Here is a 22406-nt window from a genome sequence, read left to right as displayed (position 1 = left end):
CACACACACAGAGAAAAAAAAGGAGAGAGAGATATAAATGGGCTCGTACCTCCAAAAGAATCTTATTCATCCTACAAGAGAGAAATAAGGAGAGATTACCAGGACACAGGCACCACATTGTGCCTGGCATATTCTAGGGGCACGGTGGACACTGATGGAATAAATGCATCCTGCTGCTGTAGAAAGAGATGTCAAACCAAATCAAATCCCCATCTTTTATATGTCTCTAATATTTTCCTCCTTGCTTTGAGAAGCGTGAGAGCTTATGTTTCCTGGCTGGGCATTAATCTACTTTCCATCTTATTCATTTAACTATCATCTTCACACAGGTAATCTCTGTCTTATTTATCTGTGGATTGTTGTTGCTAGCATAATATCTGGCACTATAAAAGCTTATTAAATCTCGCAAACCCTAAAGGGAAATAAGTATAGAATAAAAACAGCGGATGAACAAGAAATGAGTCTGAGGGATTGGGAAATATGACAACAAATAAAGAGACAGAGTAATTACAGGGCATAGAATTCCACTTCATTAAAGAAGGCATAGCATGCTTTGTAGAAGGGCTATGGATATCAAAGAATCATAAAAAACATTGACTGTCTTGAAGAAGTGATTTTGAAAAACATGCAAAAGTAACTCTAGGCCGAGTGTGGTGGCCCACGCCTGTAATCCCAGCACTTTAGGAGGCTGAGGTGGGAGGATCACTTGAGTCCAGGAGTTCAAGACCAGCCTGGGCAACATAGTGAAACCCCATCTCTATAAAAAATAAACAAAATTAGCCAGGTGTGGTGGCACATGCTTATAGTCCCTGATACTTAGGAGGATGAGGTGGGAGGATTGCTTAAGCCTGGAAAGTCGAGGCTGCAGTGAGCCGAGGTCACGCCACTGCACTCTAGATTGGATAACAGAGCAAGACTGTGTCTCAAAAAAAAAAAGTAACTTTAAAATGTACCCCTAGAAACAGTGCTTAATGGGTTGACCATGTTGGGAAACCAAAGCCAGGGGCAGGAGGAGTGGATTAGAATCTGAATCGTTGGATGCAAATGATAGAAGCCCACTTGACTGACTGCAGACAGGACGTTTATTGGAAAACCAGTAGTTAGCCCATAGAAACAACAGGCGGGCTAGGGAATCTGAGCGTGGAAAATAAACAGGCATTAAGGTGAGGGAGGGCAGGAAACCAAAAATACAGCCCAGGTTGCATGTCAGTAATGGTCTGGTGAGAATGCCCCCGCTGGTGTCACCCCCCTCTGAACTGCTGGGGCCACTCCTATGATTACCCTGCAGCTTTGCATCTCTCCTCAGGATCGCAAGCTCCAAGGAGGAGTAAGAGGGGAGGCCATACAGTGATACTCCGGGTGCCAGGAAGCAGGGAGACGGGATAATATCTGCTCTTCTGGCTTTCTGCCTACTTGTCATCACCCCTGACATGTCCACATGCTGGACTGCCAAATAAATATCGACAACATCAGGTTTCTGGGATCAGAGTTTCCATCCACTCCTGCTGCATGGGTCAGTGAAAAGTTCATTTCATGTCTCCCCTATATGTCTATCAAAAAGAGTGAAATCCTTAAAACTTGAAATTCTTCACCATTGGATTAGTCAGGATTCTCTAGGGGGACAGAACTAATAGTATTGTTAAATGATAGTTATTCATTTAACTATCATCTTCACACAGGTGATCTCTGTCTTATTTATCTGTGGATTGTTGTTGCTAGCATAATATCTGGCACTATAAAAGCTTATTAAATCTCGCAAATCCTAAAGGGAAATGAGTATAGAGTAAAAAGAGCGGATGAGCAAGAAATAAGTCTGAGAGATTGGGAAATACGACAACAAATAAAGAGACAGAGTAATTACAGGGCATAGAATTCCACTTTATTAAAGAAGGCATAGCACGCTTTGTAGAAGGGCTATGGATATCAAAGAATCATAAAAAACATTGACTGTCTTGAAGAAGGGATTTTGAAAACTATGCAGAAGTAACTCTAGGCCGAGTCTTTATAAAGGGGAGTTTATTAAGGAGTATTGACTCACATGATCACAAGGTGGGGTCCTACAATAGGCCATCTGCAAGCTGAGGAGTAAGGAAGCCAGTCCGAGTCCCAAAGCTGAAGAATATTGGAATCCGATGTTCCAAGGCAGGAAGCATCCAGCATGGAGAAAGATGGAGTCCAGAAGACTTAGTCAGTCTAATCTTTCCACGTTCTTCTGCCTGCTTTTATTCTGGCCTCCATGGCTGCTGATTAGATGGTGCCCTCTCAGACTGAGGGTGGGTCTGCCTTTCCCAATCCACTGACTCAAATGTTAATCTTCTTTGGCTACACCCTCACAGACACATCCAGGAACAATACTTTGCATCCTTCAATGCAGTCAAGTTGACACTCAATATTAACCATTACAACCATTAAGTATTTAACCAATATTTATTGAATACTGACTACGGGCCAGCCATTATACTAAGCGTTGGTGATATAATGGCACATACCATAGGCACAGTCCCTGCCTTTATAGAGCTTCCAGCATAGTTAAGGAGATTCTACCTGTGGCTGACATACGAGAAGGGAAACTAATATCTCATTAAGCACTTTCCGTATGTTCTGCACTTTCATGCACATCATTTCATTTGATTTCAAAAGAACTCCGTTTTTTTCCTGATGAGAAAACTGAAGATAAGGGAGTTTAAGTAACTGGTTCATAGCTGGTTTCTAACAGAGCCAGGGTTCAAACTCGGTTCTGTCCAACTGATGCACTTTCTAGCACGTCATGTAATATCAAGAGTGAACTGGGGGACTGGGGGTTCAAGCCACAGATCAAGAGTCTTCCTGCTCTTTTGCATTTAACACTGGAAATTGAGACGAAACATTTTCTCTATGTAAGGTCCTAAGAGCTTGTGTATGACAATGTGAGTCATCCTCATTGTGGCATTGGCTGAAGTCTTCTTGCAATTAATGTGGGTGGGTTCTGAGGGAACAAGAAGCAAAAGAAAACAGAGTTTTATTGTGAAAGAGAATTACTAAATGTCAAAAGGAAGTGGATGACCCAATGATTTATATTACACCAAAATAAAACTAATGGCAATGTAAAATTATAATTTGCAACATGTTTATGGCCTGTATAATAAAGACTAAGCAGGTTTCAACTTCCTGCCGATGAGAAGATAAATTACTGGTGCCAGATGTCCTGCAACCAAGCAAGATAACATGAAAATTTAATTTTTACTTGCTTAACTATCTTATTTATGACTCTTAAAATACAGATTTGGGTTCATAAAACAGGAAAGGTTACAGCCATCTGCTTGGTTACAGAATGGATCAAAGTGAAGAGGATGATTCTTTTTGCAGGAAGAAATTCACAAATGCGAAGAATCTATAGGCGGAATAGGATGATTTATTCTAGTCATTCATTGAATGCCTTTACGTGACAGGCATTTATGTCAGGTCTGGAAGAATTGATGGTAAAACATGTGCACATAAACATCTCCTTCATCTTAATATAGATTGTCCCTGCCTGAACCATCCTGTCTCTCCTGCCACCCTCTACAAACCTGCTCCCCTCCCACCTTGATATTGTCTCGTTAGCTCCCATCCTTCCCATCTGATCTTGGCTTAACTAACGAAGTTGTTTCAGATCTCCTGGACTAGGTCGATTCTCCTTATTACACACCCTCATAACACCGTACATCTTTGTTTGCAGCAACAATCACTGTTGCTATTTTACATTTTCGTGTTATTGTGCTTTGTGTTATTTGATTAGTGTTTCTCCTACGAGCCAGTTGGCTCTTTGAGGTCAAGGACACTATCTGATGATACTCATCACTGCATCCCCAGCTCATAGCATAATGCATATATATGGGCACATTGTAGGTACCCAATAAATATTTGCCAAATAAATATAACTCTACATTGACTGTGTTGAAAGAATGGCTGCTGCTGTCTTACAAAAGCCTTTCAAATACTTTCACCTCTAACTTATAACGTTTGATTATGCCTATCCAAAATAATAAAAAGAAAATGGTTAAACACTACATCAGTTTTATCCTTTGGAGTATTAAATATATCTGCAGTGTGAATTAACCAGAAACTAAATCAGTGGCTCAGAATATTGGCAGCTGTCAGTTCAAGATTTTTTTTCTTTTAGTTAATCTGGAAAATTTCGCAGTCATTTATTTTCCATCCTCATTTTATTTTCACATTGACTAGACTTGGAGCAGATGACTAGTTTTAGGATCATTGTTAATAACAGATGGAGCTTTGAACATGGGAGGAAGTTGGCACCTGGAATAATAGAAATCTATTTTAAGCGGCCATAATTGGTTGTGTTAGCCCTAAAAGGCTACTCGCTATCTTGGGCTTACAGAAAACTGCCAATGTTTTTATGTGATGAAAAGGTCAGAATGATGTATAGCAATATTGAAGTTCTGCATTTCTCTGGTAATAAGGAGACATAATTAAGACTGGAAGGTTTTTCGAAGCCAGATCACAGAACTGAATAAGAATCACTAAACCATCAGAAAATTTTCACAGCTGTCTTGACCTAAGTAATCTATGAAGATTAACCTGAATTCCTTCATTTTTGGAGAAGCTCTTGTGAGGAAACCCAAGTACTTCGTGGATAACAGTTTAGACATTTATTGCCATAGTTTCCACGAAGAGTCATGATGGCTGCATCTCCCAAAGTGTGACGGAGAAAAGAAGGAGCTAGGGGCATCATTTCCAAGGTCAGCTACCCATAAGCCTCCCCTGCTGAATATATACGGCTCCTACTAAATTCTGTGCATGCCCCCTGGGGGGCTTGAAATGATGCTGGTGAAAATATTTTTTATGCTTCATAGTGCTTTCTATTTTTCCAAGTACAATATATCAAAATTCACAGTTCTCATCTCATTTTATCCTTACCTTTATTTTCCTCCTTTTAGCCTCAAGGCAGCCACACTAGCTTTGCGAAAGCCACAGGGAAGTGATCTTGGTTGTGCAGATGTCAGTCCCCACTGCCAAAACTTTGAATGGAACGTGTGGGGCAAGGCCAGGACCCGGCCAGGATTGGCTGCTTGGCTGCTGCTGCCCACAAGGCTGCACAGGTGCCTCATGTCGGTGAATCTATCTGGTCCAGTGCTTCCTTTTAGGCCTGGGGACTTAGCCTCCTGCAATGGCAGTACATCAAGAAGGATCCATTGTATAATGCAGTTCACATCAATAGGTTTATAAAACCTCAAGGCCAGTGTATTAAGCCATAAAGAATGATACAATTGAGAGAAATACAGATCAAACACTTCTGACAGCAAATGTGCATTTTCTCTCCCAAGACAGATCCGTGTGGGAAGTCAAATCACAGGAAAGAGTTGTTGGTTAGGTCTTAAAATGCATTCCCTTGCCAGTCCAGGTGCGGTGGCTCACACCTGTAATCCAACATTTCGGGAGCCTGAGGTGGGAGGATCCCTTGAGCCTGGGAGGTGAAGGCTGCAATGAGATATGATTGTGCCTCTGCACTCCAGCCTAGGTGACAGAGCGAGACCCTGTCTCAAAAGAAAAAAAAAATGCATTCCTTGGCAGATAGCTTGAGACCTTTCTCCCCATTTTAGGGGTAGCCTGACAAGCTCATTTAACAGAGAGGTTTTAACATTTAACAAGCTTTGGATTGGGAATAATTTTTTGAAAATGAATTTGTGTGTCTGTGTGCTGATCGTGTGCTGATTTTATAGATTAAAATCAGAGGATCATTTTATTTTTCTTACCCCCCAAATCGTGGGTGGCCCTCTAGAATTGCTCCTTGAACTGCCTGAACCTATACCCTATTACTGAGAAAAAATGAGGCACAGAGGCGTTAAATGATATTCTCTTGATCATTCAGCCCATATTTGTTGAGTACCTATTATGTGTCTAAGGTAGGTTCTGGGGAATAAAACAGTGCCCAAAATACAATCTTTGTGCTCAAGGAGGCAGACAAATGAGTAATTACAACAAAGTTGGGTAAGTTCTCTATTTGGGAAGTGGAGGGCACAGAGGGACATATACTGTGTGATCACCTAACCCTATTTACTCCTTCTTGGTATTTTTTTAAAAGTTACTTTTGGCTTTCCAATTTAATAACCACGTAAAATGTAGCTGAACAAGTAGTTTTGAAGATAAGAGCATAAAAAAAATGGATGAGGCAAATTCCCTTAGCAGTCAAGAGAGGCTGGCTAGGATGAGGAAGTTTTAGATGTGCCTTCATGGTGGGAGATGGACCTTGTCTTTGACATGAAAATCATCAGGATCAAAGTAACGAAAACACCTTGCAAGTTTCCATTACTCAGTGGGAATCAAAAGTTACTTGGGAAAGATGAGTTGAGGTTAGATACCAGATGTCACGGATATAAAGCACCTTTGAAAAGCGATAGAAATCTTTTTCTAAAAGAAGAAGAAGCATCCGAGGGCTGCCTGGGAATGGTCAAGGATAGTGTGATAGGGGCTTTATTTGAGAGCCTAAGGCATGGAGTTTTATTTTTAATCAGTTTCTACTCCTGAAAATCCATTTTGTTCACTAGATTCAGCCAGGTCAAAATTCAGACTGGGATTTAAAAAAAATTTTTTAAGGCTCTTTGAAGTTTCTGAAAAGAAGTCATAGAAATGTTTGTTTCAGAGATTTGACAAATTCATGAAAAGACTGCTGGGAAGCTTTAAAATACTTCTGACTGTTCCTACTGCCTTAACTAGTGTTGGTGAATTAATATGATTTGAAAGAAATTGTATTTCTTATGTAGAACTAGGAAAAATTTCCACCCGTTTTAACTATTCTGAAGAAGGCATTAAAATGACATATATCCTACCTTTTTGCCTTTTAATCAATTTTTAGAAGTTTTGCCATTACCATATAAGTTACATGACTTTGGATACTGAAAGAAACTGAAGATAATGCCCCACTAGAGAATTACTTTAGACTAGCCATCATTTTGACAGGCAATCGCTTTCTGTTGTAAATTACAGTTATATTTTGTGCTATAAACACCAGCAAACACCAGCCAAACCAGCAGTTTGGCTTTTCAACCAAAAGAACTCTGTTAATTTCCTTGGATAATTATTTAGTTTCATGAATAGACTCTTTTGATATCTTAACCTTTATAAAGAACGATCTCAGCTGGGCCCAGTGGCTCAAGCCTGTAATCCTAGCATTTTGGAAGGCCGAGGTGGGCGGATCACTTGAGGCCAGGAGATTGAGACCAGCCTGGCCAACATGGTGAAACCCCATCTCTACTAAAAATACAAAAATTAGCCGGTGTGGTGGTGCACGCTTGTAGTCCCAGCTTCTCAGGAGGCTGAAGCAGGAGAATTGCTTGAACTTGAGAGGTGGAGGCTGCAGTGAGCCAAGATCGTGCCACTGCACCCAGCCTGGGCGACAGAGCCAGACTCTGTCTCAAACAAGAACAACAACAACAACAAAAAAAGAACAATGTCAAATGTTAAATTGTGGGTTATAAGATGCTTTGTTATTTGCATGGTAAATTCATTCTGAAGCTTTAATGTGCGTCAGAATCAACTTGGATGTCTATAAAAATCCAGGCTCCTAGGCTTCTATGAAGAGAGATTCTTAATTCAATAGATCTGCAACATGCATTTTAAATAACTACCTCTGTTGATTTTCAGGCCAAGGGTCTGTCAGTCACTGTACTTATTAGCTTTCTGTTGTTGTGTAACCAATTACCACACACTTAGTGGCTTAAAACAGCACACACTTACTATCTCACAGTTTCTGTTGGTCAGATATCTGTGCATGGCTTAACTGGATCTTCTGCTTAGGGTCTCACAGGCTGAAATCAAGATGTCAGCTGGACTGCATTCCCATCTGGATGCTATGCATCTACGCTCACTCGGGTTATGGGAAGAATTCATTTATGGCTGTGTACTGAGGGCCTTGGCGTCTTCCTGGCTGTCCACTGGAGGCTGTCCTCAGGTCCCAGAGGCCACTTGTCAGTCAACACCAGGAGTCCCTCTCCCTAGGCATTTCACAGCATGGCAGTTTGCTTTTTTTTTTTTTTTTTTGAGACAAAGTCTAGCTCTGTCGCCAGGCTGGAGTGCAGTGGCATGATCTTGGCTCACTGCAACTTCTGCCTCCCTAGTGAGTTGAAGCGATTCTCCTGCCTCAGCCTCCCAAGTAACTGAGATTACAGGCACGCACCACCACGCCCAGCTAATTTTTGTATTTTTAGTAGAGTTGGGGTTTCACCATGTTGGCCAGGATGGTCTCGATCTCCTGACCTCAGGTGATCCTCCCACCTCGGCCTCCCGAAGTGCTGGGATTACAGGTGTGAGCTACCTCGCCCGGGCTGCAGTTTGCTTCTTTAAGGCTAGTAAGAGTCTTTCTGACCTCAGGAAGGGCCGTTTCTCTTTTAAGGGATTTTACCTCTTTAAGTCAGGCCCACCCAAGATAGCCTCCCCTTTTATTGATTTGGAATATTAATCATACCTGTAAAATCCCTTCATCTATGCCTTATAATATGACCTAATCACAGGAGTGAAATCCCATCTGGTTCATGGTCTTGCCCACGCTCGAGAGGGGAGATTATCATGAGTATTGCACGTCATGGGGGTGGGACTCCTGGGGATCATCTTAGAATGATCCACAGCCATTCTTTTAGAAAGACAAAAATCACAGGCCAGGCGCAGTGGCTCACGCCTGTAATCCCAGCATTTTGGGAGGCCGAGGTGGGCGGGTCACCCAAGATCAGAAGTTCGAGGCCAGCCTGGCCAACATGATGAAACCCCAGCTCTACTAAAAATACAAAAATTAGCTGGGCATGGTGGTGCATGCCTGTGATTACAGCTACTCGGGAGTCTGAGGTATGAGAATTGCTTGACCTGGGAGATGGAGGTTGCAGTGAGCAGAGATTGCACCACTGCACTCCAGCTTGGGTGACAAAGCAAGACTCTGTCTCAAAAAAAAAAAAAAAAAAGAAAAGAAAAGAAAAAAAAAATCACAGACTGCTAGGAATTTCTAGTGTGAAACTGGGCTGACAGACATAGCCCCATACCTGTAGTTGGTACTTAATGACAATAAAATAAAAGTTAAGGATGCCAAGTGGCTCAAATGCAGTGGATGTGTATGGAGGAGAGCAGGAGATGAGTGCTGTGGGCCAGGTAAAGATGGCCTTGGGTCTCATTTTCCCCTCTTTGTCCTAATAAATCAAGGTAAGTTTTGTCATTTACCCTTTAGAAGTCTAAAGGGTAAAAAGAAATTCTAACTTTAGTGGTGATTTTAGTTTTTCCATAGACATCTAAGGGCCCTCAATATCTGCTGGAAATGGCCTATTTATTCCTGCCCCCTAAAGAGCAGTTATTATCTTAATTTTAAAAATCTCCAGGTCAGGCACGGTGGCTCATGCCTGCAATCCCAGCACTTTGGGAGGCCGAGGCGGGTGGATCACCTGAGGTCAGGAGTTCGAGACCAGCTTGGCCAACATGGTGAAACCCTGTCTTTACTAAAAATACAAAAAAATTTGCTGGGCGTGGTGGTGTGTGCCTGTAATCCCTGCTACTCGGTAGGCTGAGACAGGAAGTCTCTTGAACCTGGGAGGCAGAGGTTGCAATGAGCCAAGATCATGCCATTGCACTCTAGCCTGGGCAACAAGAATGAAACTCCATCTCAAAAAAAAAAAAAAAAAATACTTTTAGTTAAAAAAAATCTTCAGTTAAAATATATAATTTTCTGGGAAAAATGTATAAAACCCAACACCAGAAGAAATAGAAAATCTAAATTGTCATGGAAGAAATAGAAAATGTGTTAGTTGAACTTCAAAAAGTAACAGGAAGAGCAGTTCACAGGAGAATGTTACCAATCTGTAAGACATAGGTATTTTCGATGGTATTTAAACTGTTGCAAGACCAAAGATATTTCCTAATTCTATTTTTGAAACAAACATTATTAATAATATTCAAATCCAAGAAAGATTGAGTCTAAAATGATATCAGCCTGGATGCAGTGGCTCCTGCCTGTAATCTCAGGGCTTTGCAAGGCTGAGGCAGGAGGATTGCTTGAGCCCAGGAGTTTGAGGCTGCAGTGAGCCATGATGGCACCACTATACTCCAGCCTGGGTGACGGTGCAAGAGCTTGTCTAAAAAAAAAAAAAAAGAGAGAGAAAGAAAGAAAAAATAACTAAATCATTGAGAAATCTTACTTGTGTATATCCATGCAAAAATCCTAAATAAAACATTAGCAATCCAGTAGCACAGTTTAAAAATAACACACACACACACACACACACACACACACACACACGCACACATGTACGTACTCCTGCCTGATCAAGGGGGCCTATTCCAGGAATTACAGGACAGTTTAGCATTAGAAAACCTGTTACTCATCATCATATTTATAGATGTAAAGAGATAAATGGTTGGTTATACTAAAAATGCATTTGACAAAATACAATGCATTTTTCATTAAAACTTCTAATAAAAATAAGATAAATATATACTTTCTTAATGTGATAAAATGATAAAATATATTTCTCTCAAACAAACAAAAAACCCCAGAAATATGTTTAATACGGAAACACTAAAAGCATGCCCTGCCAAGCCAGAAATTTTCCAGGATGTCCACTACTGCCATTTTATCTGCCATTGTATTGGAAGTACTAGTCAACACGGTTAGTTAAGCGATCAGAAATACGAAGTTTCAAAATTGGAAAGAATAGGTAAAATGATCACTTATTTTGCAGATGATACAAATGTGTACCTGGAAAACCTAAGATAATTCCCTTAAAAAATCATAAAAAAAGAAAAATTCAGTAAGGGACAGGGTACAAAAATATTTAAAAAATCAATGTGATCCACCTATTTAAACAATAACCAGTTAGAGGATATACTGCATTTAAAACAATTATAAATAAAGTAACTAGGAATAAACTTAGTAAGAAATTCGCAAGATCTTTCTGAAGAAAACTTCAGTAAAATGCTGCTGAGTGACATAAAAATGACTTGACTAAAGGAAAAGTGTATCATGTTCTTGAAGAGGAAGACGAATATATAAAGATGCTAATTCTTCCTAAATAAATAAAAATAATATCTTTTGAAATACACAAGTTCATTTCAATATCCTTATGAAAAGTAAACTGTGAGTAATAGCCAGGAAAAAATTGAAATAGAAGAATAGAGGAGAGGTATTCATTCCATCAAGGTACTGGATTACAAACTGACTGGTATTGGGACGACTGAATAATCATTTAGGACAACAAGTTAACTTAATCAAGATCTCACACTCATATTAGGGTGACTTTTAAATGGATCAATGATTTTAATTTAAACATTAAACTATAAAAGTAATAGAAGAATCAATGCTACGACTCATTTATAACTGCAAAATTGGTCTTTCTAATCATGACACAAAACTCAGAGAAGAGACTCATCAAATTGACTACGTGGAAAAAAATGTACACAGCAAAAAAACTGTCACAAGCTAAGATAAAAGACCAACAACTAATGGGCAAAATTATTTGCAGTTTATCGAGTAAGCAACTAAATCTCTAGTAAATAAGGAGCTTCTAATAATTGAAGAAAAGACCACAATCCAGTAGGCAAATGGTGAAGACTGGACTGCCTACAGAAAAGGAAATACAAACGGCTGGCGCTTACACACATGAAAGGCTGCTCAGGCTCACTCAGAATAAATTCTTCCAAAAACAATTTTTTGTGTGAGCCTACTACGTGCCAAGAATATTGACCTTCTGGATATAGAAGGCAGTGAATCTCTCCCCCCTACTCCCCAGAAAAAAAAAAAAAAAAAGAAAGAGGCAGGGAATGGTGGCTCATGCCTGTAATCCCAGCACTTTGGGAGGCTGAGGCGGGTGGATCACTTGAGGTCAGGAGTTTGAGACCAGCCTGGCCAACATGGTGAAACCCCATCTCTACTAAAAATACAAAAATTCTCCAGGTGTGGTGGCACACACCTGTGATCCCAGCTACTCAGGAGGCTGAGACAGAATTGCTTGAACCCAGGAGGCAGAGGTTGCAGTGAGCTGAGATCGCACCATTGCACTCTAGCCTGGGCGACAGAGCGAGACTCTGTCTCAAAAAAAAAAAAAAAAAAAAAATTCCCAGAGAAGGTTCTACAGTATTTCTGTACCAGTGTTTGATCATCTTCATAGACAAGAAGCATCATTTTCTTGAATACACTAAATCTCCCTTTCTGATTTCTCTTCTTAAGTAGCAACCACCCAAACTTCTCTTTAAATTGTAGGTCACCTTGGCTGGGCACGGTGGCTTACACCTGTAATCCCAGCTCTTTGGGAGGCCGAGATGGGCGGATCACCTGAAGTTGGGAGTTCCAGACCAGCCTGATCAACATGGAGAAACCCCGTCTCTAATAAAAATACAAAATTAGCCGGGCATGGTGGTGCATGCCTGTAATCCCAGCTACTCGGGAGGCTGAGGCAGGAGAATCCACTTGAACACGGGAGGCAGAGGTTGTGGTGAGCCAAGATGGCACCATTGCACTCCAGGCTGGGCAACAAGAGCGAAACTCCATCTTAAAAAAAAAAAAAAGTTGTAGGTCACCTCAATTTCACCTGTGTTCAGGGCTTTGTATCAAAAGTAGAGATGTCTATGGAACAAAAACTCCATTCTCAATATAAAATCTAGAAAAACAAGACCTTGGATCTTAGGAGAATGAATGAGATGCCATGATGTAGGAAATAAAGTTTCATCTTCCACCTTGAAATCAGCTGAGGATAATATTAGAAGAATTTTTAAAAGTCACACAGTCATGAGCAGGAAGACAGATTAGAATTCGTCTAATTTGTAACTTTGCTTCTTGGTAAAATTGTCCCTGAGATCAAAGACATCGTTAATATTCTCCTTAGGGACATATTTCAACAAAATGTGATAGAATGAAATGTTTGCAGTCAGTTTCCAAACTAAGATTCTTTGCTTGCTACTTGACACTGTACTTTAAATTTGTTCTCTACGTTGTCTTCCTTAAGTATGCTTCAGGTCTTTGTGCCCAGGACATGGGGTAAGGAGTTGAGAGAAAGGAGCGAAAGGTGTTAGAGAGGTAGGCAGGAAAATTAGTGAGGGTAGAAAGTACCAAAATCCTTTCTAGAGGTAGAGCATGGTTCTCTTACTACATTTACTACATTAGAATAAGCATGTGTCTTTTTGCTATTTACTACATATAGACTAAAACAGTTCTCCTTCTTAAATAGCAGAGACCACGCAGAGGCTGCCTTTGGATCAAGTCCAGGAAGTGCTTCCCCCAATACCAGAACTATAAGTTACTTCCACAGTGCATCAGTGAGATCAATATACACGGTGAGTGATGATTTGGCTTTATCGACTTTATTCATTATAAACACAGATAGATTCAAGGATGCACAGTTGATCCCAAACTCCATTTCTGTCTGGTAGGAGGTAGAAAATGAAGAATTTGCAAAGTCAGTTCATATGAATTAGATGACATGAAATAAAATGACTATTTTCTTTAAGATCTAGGAAGGATCAGTAGATGGATCTCTTAGTCTGTTAAACTAATCTCTTAAACTGCTCCTGAGATGTTAGCTTATCCCTTGGCCCTGTTTTTCCTGGAGTTGAGCCGTAACTTAGTTAGACTATGAGAAAATAGAGAATGAGATGTGTAAAGCAAACTGCCTCCTCCCCAATTATTGAAATAAAAACTTCTCTAAAGGTAACATCTGATAATCTAAATTAATGCATATTGATTTCCATGTATTTAAGTCTAAAAGTATGGTCAAAAGTGTTGAAATTTTTTTTTTATTCGTTCATCAAATCTTTCTTAAGTAGCAATTATGTTAAAGGCACTACGAATAGCCATTGTGGGGGTATAAAAATTATAACAGGGAAGGGGAGGGAAACTAGCATTTATTAGCATCCCCTTTATTGTGCTTTGTGGTAATTGGTTATACCATTTACTCTTCAGAATACATGGGTGGTTATCAGTCAAAGTCCTATCAGGAAATTGATATTGTACTCAAATTGAATAATTTGAGATGAGTTTAATGAAGGTCATATTAAGCCAGGGTGTGGGAAAAACGAAAAGGGAGAATGCAGCACCCTGAGACTAGGATAGTGGGGCCCTGCTACTGTCTTTAGGACTAAAGGGGAAAGAAACCCAGAGAGACAGAGACAGAGACAGACATGCATGCATGTGTACACACACACACACACACACACACACACACACACACACACACCCAGTGTGTGAGGAGGGCTGTCCGACAGGAGCTGTGACATTTGTTCAAGGGACACTATAGCCTGGGGTCACCCTGAAAAGAGAGGATAACTATCCTAACTTTGGGAACTCTTTTACACTGTTGGTGGGAAGAGTATAGCCACTACAGAAAACAGTAGGATATTTCTCAAAAAACTTAAAATAGAACTACTGTTCCATTCAGCAATCCCGCTACTGGGTATCTACCCAAAGGAAAATAAATCACCTCAGGATGTGGTGGCTCACACCTGTAATCCCAGCACTTTGGGAAGCTGAGGTGGGCAGGTTGCTGGAGCTCAGGGGTTCGAGACCAGCCTGAGCAACATGGTGAAACCCTGTCTCTACAAAAAATACAAAAATTAGCCAGGCGTGGTGACACGTGCCTGAAATCCCAGCTACTGGGGAGGCTGAGGCAGGAGGATCACTTGAGCCTGGGAAGTTGAGGCTGCAGTGAGCTGTGTTCACGCCATGCCACTGCACTTTAGCTTGGGAGACAAAGTGAGACCATGTCTAAAAAAAAAAAAGAAAGAAATAGAAAAAAAATAAATCACTATAGCAAAGGGATACCTATACTCACATGTTTATTGTAGCACTATTCACAATAGCAAACATATGGAATGGACCTAAGTGCCCATCAACAGGTGAATGGATAAACAAATGTGGTGCATATATACAATGAAATATTTGCCGTAAAAATGAAATCATGCCATATGCAGCAACATAGATGGGACCGGAGGTCATTATCTCAAGTGAAGCAAGCCACAGACAAAAAGGCAAATATCACATGTTCTCCACTTGTAGGTGAGAGTTAAAAAAATTGATCACATGGAAGTACAGTGGAAAGACAGAGAACAGAGACTGGGAAAGGTAAGTTGTGGGAAGAGGATGAAGGGAAATGGATTAAAGGGTACAAATGTACAGTTAGGTAGAAGGAATACATTGAAAGTCTGAAAGCACAGTAGCGTGACTATAATTACAAAAAAATGTATTGTACTTGGGTGACAGATACCCTAAATGTTCTGACTTGATCACTAATCACTATGCATTATATACATATAACAAAATTTAACAGGTACCCCATAAATTTGTACAAACCCCAACTTTGCCATCCTTTCTTCCTCTAATGTGCTAGTACTCCCCCACTGACCAAACCCAGCCAGAGCCAGAGGGCACTGGAGCCCAGTGGAGGCAGTTATGTAAGTTGGCCTCCCAGGGCACCAAGTAGGATGGAAATGAGTGGAGGGCAGATTGGGAGAGGCAGCCAAAGGGATCCGGCGTAGATGGCTCAATACGCCAAACTGAAACTAAGTGCCAAGGATCTGTCTGTGTTCAAGGTTAAAGAGAGGCAGGTCTTAGTACTTTGGGTCTCAATGCAACCGGGATCTGCTGTTGGCTCAGAAATTCCTAAGTAGCATATAGTGTAGTCATATGATTGTGTCAATGAAATATTACTGGATATTATTATGCTTGAGACCTCTCATTCTGGTTGTTCATTCTGGGATGCTTATCTTTGCATCTAAAGAGTTACTCTTTCTTTGTTCATTCACCAAATGATTTTTGACCACCTACTGTATGTTGAGAATCCTACTCATTGGCAAAAACAACAATGTAGTCAATGGAGGAGTCAGATTAGAGAAGCCCTAATTCCAATAAAGACTCAAGTAACATGATAAAGGTGTTCACATGGGAAGAGAGGGACTTGGGGAGCACGATAGAGAGACTCCTCCTTCAGAGGACATGATGCCTAGCGTTTAGATGTTCAATAAGGATTTGTTGAGTAAATGAATAAATCCCAATTTCTATGTCTCTGTGTTAGAATCATGGAATGTTATAATTGAAAGAAACTGGCATGAACACTTATACTTTCATTTGATAGATATGGAAAATAAACCAAACATGCTGTAACAGCAGAGGCTAGAGGAGACTCTAGGTTTCCTCGGTCCTAGGCTGAGAAGTTTGTTATCACTGAGCACACTGTCTTCTTAGGGATATAATGGGGGGCGCCATGGCATAACACAGAATCAGCCCTGGGGTCGCCCTGAAAAGAGAGGATAACTGTCCCAACTTTGGGAACTCTTATACACTGCTGGTAGGAATGTAAACTAGTATAGCCACTACAGAAAACAGTATGGAGATTTCTCAAAAAACTAAACATAGAACTACTGTTCCATTTAGCAGTCCCACTACTGGATATCTACCCAAAGGAAAAGAAGTCATGGAAGGGTGTGGTGGCTCACGCCTATAATCCCAGCACTTTGGGAGGCTGAGGCGGTCAGGTTGCCCTGAAAGAGCCCTGAATCAGAGACTTGAGGACATTTTTTGGTGGTCTTATAAGGCATAGTTTTAATAAACGGTTTTAAAATTGTTTTCTACCCGTTCTAATTCAAGTAACACTTAACAAAATTTTTGCATGAATAATATTTTCTTGCTTTTATTTAAATCTTCAGAATATCCCTGGGCAACTTGGACTGAGCCCTTTGAAGAATACTCATAATTTTATTTTGTGAATGAGTAGACTGGAAAATGTTTGTGTCCAGCTGAGGATGCACAGTTGGAAAGCAGGAGGAATGCTGACTGGCTGATGAAAACTAGCTTAAGAGCATTCATTCGACCCATGAGATCAGGGGAACAAGAGTGTTTGCAAGAAGCCATTATGAGTCATGGAAAAAAATGTGATGAAACCCATGGAAACAGCAAGAGAATTCCTGCTCTCTCTCTTCTTAAAAAAAAAAATCTATCATTATATAGCACAGAATGGAGCCAAGATTTTAATTTTGAGGAACCAAAAACAGGATCAAATATGAAAACACTTTATTTTATTGGGCCACATTGTAGATGCTGATTTGATAATTGTTTCCTATGCAGATAGATTATTTTTATTTCACAGATTATTTAAGAGGGCCTGGTTGTTTGTTTATATGTTTGTTTGCATTTATGAATCTTGCTGCCTTTTGGCACCAGGATGTTTTTAAAAAAATTCAAAGAGGCCGGGCGCGGTGGCTCATGCCTATAATCCCAGCACTTTGGGAGCCTGAGGTGGGAGGATCATGAGGTCAAGAGATCGAGACCATCCTGGCCAACATGGTGAAACCCTGTCTCTACTAAAAATACAAAAATTAGCTGGGTGTGGTGGCGCGCGCCTGTAGTCCCAGCTCCTCAGGAGGCTGAGGCAGGAGAATCACTTGAACCTGGCAGGCCGAATTTGCAGTGAACCAAGATCACACCACTGCATTCCAGCCTGGCGCAGAGCAAGACTCTGTCTCAAAAAAAAAAAAAAAAAAAAAAAAATCAAAGATACCAATAAAACGAATTTAAATAAAATACTTAAGTACTTTAATAGCAAAACGTTTCCTTTGATTCTTTTGGCTTTCATATTTGTTATAGCCATTATTAATGTCAAGCATAATTATAGTTATTAATGACAATAAAAAAGCACATATAGACAAGAGGGCAGCTCTTAACATTAAAATATAAAAATGCTTTTCCAGAGTTAAGGTGGAATTTAATCTCCTGGCCATTATTATATGGTTACAGTTGCTTATCTGAGTTGATTTACAGAGTTAACTGTAGGGTCAGATTTAATAATCAGTGATGGGGTTGAGGACATGCTGCCCAAAAATATGGCACCTTGGCAAATTGAATTTTTTAAGCTGAAGGATTTGAGAAAATGGCAAATTTTAAGTGGAAATATTACTCTGGCCTTCCTTTGCCACCTTTCTCCCCGGAAGCAGGTAATAAAACCTTTGCTGACCTTCCTCTAAAACACATCATAGGACCTTCATGTGAGAGGTGCTCTTCCTATATCTACAGAGGAAAGGCGGTTTCCTGTCTCCCAAGACACAGGGACACAGAGGAGAATCTGAACAAACGGGCTCTGCTAAGTTTCCCTCCATTTATTCCTATTAGATCTAGTACTCTTTTTGCCTGATCATATTTCTGCAAGTGTCTCTCCATTCTTCATCAAACCTACTACTAAAAACACTCAAGGGTAACTGTTTCCTCTGATCTTCACTTCCTGAGGATGGGCCTTGTGTTACGTAGAACTTGTTTAAATAAACCACTATGTTTTTCTCTGGTTAATCTTTTATTATAGAGGATTCAGCTCTGAATTTAAAAGGGTAGAAGGAAAAGATATTTTTCCCTTTCTACATAAGCAATCTAACAGGCATGAATATTCCAGCACACAGAGGTTTTTTTTTCTGGTATTCGATTATTTTTTTCTCTAGATCACAAATTGAGATTCTAATTGTAAAATTTAGAGATTGAAGATCTGGTAAACGGAATTATAGTAGTCTCACTTTTTCTTCCCTGTGTATCCCTAAAAGGTGAGTCAAACTCAGGTCTGGGATTTTTCAGCAGTAGTGTAGGGGCATTACACCCTATGAGGTATGGATATTATGCAATTTCTCAGAAGTCAAATTATTGTTTCCCTACACACCACCTCTTATGTTCTGACCAGTGACTTAGAAATCAATGAGAACTTGGCTTGCAAAAAGCATACGTTAAGCTTCGAGTCCAGTTAAATTGTGGCAGCTTTCAGGAAGCTAATTTCACCTATTCATTAAAATAATTGACTTTTAACAGATACTGTGAAGCACACAAAGATGTAGATGGCCTACTCTGCCTACAGAGAATTTACTCTCTGGCAGAGGAGACAGGATGTGTACTCCATTGGTGAAAATACTAGACACAATACGGTAAGCTAAGTGTCAATTGCAGGATGCATGCTTCCTGCTGAGAATTTGCAAGCCAATAGGATCATTGCCAGTTGGGAGGAATTAGGGCAGGCTTTTGAGCAGGGTTTTGAAGATGGCTTTTCCTGATTTCTCAGAATCACCAAACCTCTCAAATATACACATTCTTAGCCCCCATAGCCCTTTTCATACCTATTACTTTGTTATTATTTTTGTGGTTACGAATTAATGTCTGTCTTTCTCTCTAGACTGGAAGCTGCATGAGGACAGGGAACATGTCTGGTTCTGCTCACCATAATATCCCCAGCAGCTGGTAGGGTTTTTGGCTCACAGTAGGTTCTTCGTAAATATTTGTTGGGTAAAGAACTAGGCCGGGTGCAGTGGCTCACACCTGTAATCCCGGCACTTTGAGAGGCAAAGGCAGGAGGATCGCTTGAGGCCAGGAGTGTGAGGCTGCAGTGAGCTATGGTTGTACCACTGCACTCTAACCTAGGCAACAGAGTGACACCCTGTCTCTGAAAAATAAAAAAGACCTATTTATCGAGCCTTCACTCTACATCTGGCATGGGCCTTGTGTACTCTCATTTCTTCCTCACAATGATGCCTTGAAACAGGTGTCATTCTCTCTGAGGAAGCTGAGGCCAAGGGAAGCTCACCAATCCTATTGATTGATATTCTTCAGTCTTAGGTTGGTCAGGCTGCAAAGCCTGTGCAGCTTCTACAATCTGCCCTGTGGGGTAGAGACAGGGCAAACAAAGGGAGCAAAATGGATGGAGGGTGTGCCTGAGAGAAGTGGCTGCGGCTGAGAGCACTGTCAAAGATGTCTTCAAGGAGCGCAAGGAGGCTGGGTGAACTGGGTCCTGGAAGAAGACATCTCACTGGAGTTGCTATGTGGTCACTGGTTCTGTGTGCTTCCCCTAGCCTGGCAGTTCTGTCCCCCTCTCCATACAACTGGCCCCAGTAGAAACCAACCAGTGGTCCTTGGTGCCTGGTATGATTGATGGCTTCCCATTGACACCACTAGCTTTTCGTGTACCCTGCTTTCCAGTTGGTTCCAAACTTGACCTTGCCCCACCCGTACCCCCTCCCTATGACTTGTGGCTTAGTCCTGTGTTCGTGGCTCTCACTGCAGGCTTTCCTCCCCAGCTGTAAGTCACACTCAGCTCCTTGACTTATGTGTCCTGCTAAGCAGCTAGGTCCCTAGCCTGCCATTCAAAGAATTCAGGTGTAGATTGAAGAGGGAGAGAGGAAACACGGCACCATGCAGGAGTCTTTCAGTCATTAAGCACACAGTGGAATTAGAGTGACAAAAAGAAAAGATAGAAGAGAGGATATGGATGGAGAATTGGTGGTGCTTGGTAAGTGATTTGATGCAGGGGTGATAGGGTAGGCAGAGAAAGGAGGAGAGAGGAGACACACATGACAACCTTCCAGACTCCTGTGTGCAGAAAATAAATATTGCCCAAACTTATAGCTAGTTTTTAGTTTCTAGAAGAATTTTTATTTTCCAGAGGATTTCTACCAAACTCTGTACTTTCATCCTAGCCTGAAGTTGGACTCTTCCCTCTCCTATACTTAGTCATCCCTGGATGAAACAGTCATTCAGATCACCTTCTCTTCCCTGCCTTTTTAATGATTGTTACATTTGCCCTTTCATTTTTATAAATCCTTTTCACTAAAGGCAGATAGGCCACCTTGTCCATGAAGTTTCCCCTGCTCACCCCAGATGGAACAATGTCTGTTTTTTCTGTGTTTTTCTAGAATTTAGTCCTCTTATCATGGTACTTCTCACATCTTGCCTTATACCACAGCTAGTTGTATTCATTTATCTTTCCCTACCAGACTGTGAGTGAGAGCAGGAACCATATAATCTCCAGCTTCTGAGTCTCTGATGATAGGTACTCACTTCTCTCCAACCTGCTTCTCCCAAGCAATAGTCATCTGGGTTAATGGAGTTAGGTTAGCCAGATGTTGGCTGTAGATTCAGGTTATCTGTAAGGGGATGGAATTGGAGGCCCACACATCAGGGCCTTCTAGCACAAGGATAATGTTCTTTTATAAACTTGGTGGCAGGTGTATGAGAGTTCATTGGGTCATGATTCTATATAGCTTACATATATTGTAAAATGAATTTTAGTACCTACTTAATAATTAGTAAAATAAAATTCAAAAATAGACAAATATTATACTGAATTGCATCCATCCTTACCTTCTCCCTCTGTCAGTAGGTAACTTCTGTCTCTTTCTCTCTCTCTGAACTATCTTCCTTTCCCTTTCTGTTGCACACTGTGGAATAAAGACTTGGACTCAATTTTCTGACACAGTTTATTCTCATAATTTGACTCTGTTTTCTTTGTTCTCTGTCCCCTTTTCTATTTTACTCCTTTTTCTGTCTACATATTTCTTCACCATCTCCAACTATTTGTACTATTCTGATGGATGGCAATCTTAGGATAATGAGTGGAAAGGAGTTCTTAAATTTTGAAAATTTAAGTAAGGTGTATTACCAGAGCCATGAAAACTAAAATATACATTTAAAAAATCTTCTGTGAACTGGGAATTATGTACTTTGGTAAAGGTTCTGAATAGACTTTTTTTTCAAAAGAAGACACAAAAACAGAAAAGTATATGAAAAAATGTTCAACATCACTAATCATCAGGGAAATACAAATCAAAACCATACTGTGGTATCATCTCGCTCCAAGTCAAATGGCCATCCTCAAAAAGACAAAAAATAACATAAATGCTGGAGAGGATGCAGAGAAGAGGAAACTGCTGTATACTGTTGGTGAGAATGTAAATTGGTACAGCTATTATGAAAAGTAGTACGAAAGTTTCTTAAAAAACTAAAAATAGAACTACCACATGATCCAGCAATGCTACTACTGGGTATTTATCCAAAGGAAAGGAAATCAATATATCAAAGAACTACCTGCACCCCAGTGTTTATTACAGCACTATTCAAAGTAGCCCAAATATGAAACCAACCTACAGGTCCATCAATGGATGAATGAATAAAACGAATGTGGTACATATATGTATTAGTCCGTTTTCACACTGCTAATAAAGACATACCCAAGACTGGATAGTTTATAAAGAAAAAGAGGTTTAATGGACTCACAGTTCCACATGGCTGGGGAGGCCTCACAATCATGGCAGAAGGTGAAAGGCGTGTCTTACATGGCAGCAGACAAGAGAGAATAAGAGCCAAGCAAAATGGGTTTACCCTTATAAAACCATCAGATCTCATGAGATTTACTTGCTACCACAACAACAGTATGGGGGAAATCGCCCTCCTGATTCACTTATCTTCCACTGGTCCCTCCCCACGATGGGAGCTACTATTCAAGATGAAATTTGTGGGGACACAGCCAAACCATATCAATACACACAGTGGAATACCTTTCAGCCACACACACACACAAAAATAAAATTCTGTCATTCACAGCAACATGGATGAGCCTGGAGGACATCGTGTTAAGGGAAATAAACCAGATGTAGAACGATAAATACCA

General features: G+C 40.5%; 1 protein-coding gene and 1 long non-coding RNA gene across 2 annotated transcripts in view; one reads left to right on the top strand and one right to left on the bottom strand.

The window, feature by feature from the left end:
- The window catches only part of TMEM156 (transmembrane protein 156), a 63975-nt gene extending 46345 nt beyond the window's left edge, over window positions 1-17630 (top strand). The window contains exons 6-7 of the mRNA XM_054553440.2: window positions 13176-13281; window positions 16645-17630. Coding sequence (XP_054409415.1) covers window positions 13176-13243 — 68 coding nt within the window. The 3' untranslated portion in view covers window positions 13244-13281; window positions 16645-17630. The remainder of the gene's footprint in view (window positions 1-13175; window positions 13282-16644) is intronic.
- On the bottom strand, window positions 1191-21360 carry LOC134761333 (uncharacterized). The gene is made up of 3 exons (XR_010139846.1): window positions 21101-21360; window positions 4900-5144; window positions 1191-2965 (listed from the first exon to the last, which is right to left on the bottom strand). It is a non-coding gene; the product is annotated as an uncharacterized LOC134761333 (long non-coding RNA).
- Window positions 21361-22406: the final 1046 nt, after the last annotated feature.

This window comes from Pongo abelii, chromosome 3, assembly GCF_028885655.2.
Source record: "Pongo abelii isolate AG06213 chromosome 3, NHGRI_mPonAbe1-v2.0_pri, whole genome shotgun sequence".
Taxonomy (NCBI): domain Eukaryota; kingdom Metazoa; phylum Chordata; class Mammalia; order Primates; family Hominidae; genus Pongo; species Pongo abelii.
This window is presented reverse-complemented; position numbering and strand designations above follow the sequence as displayed.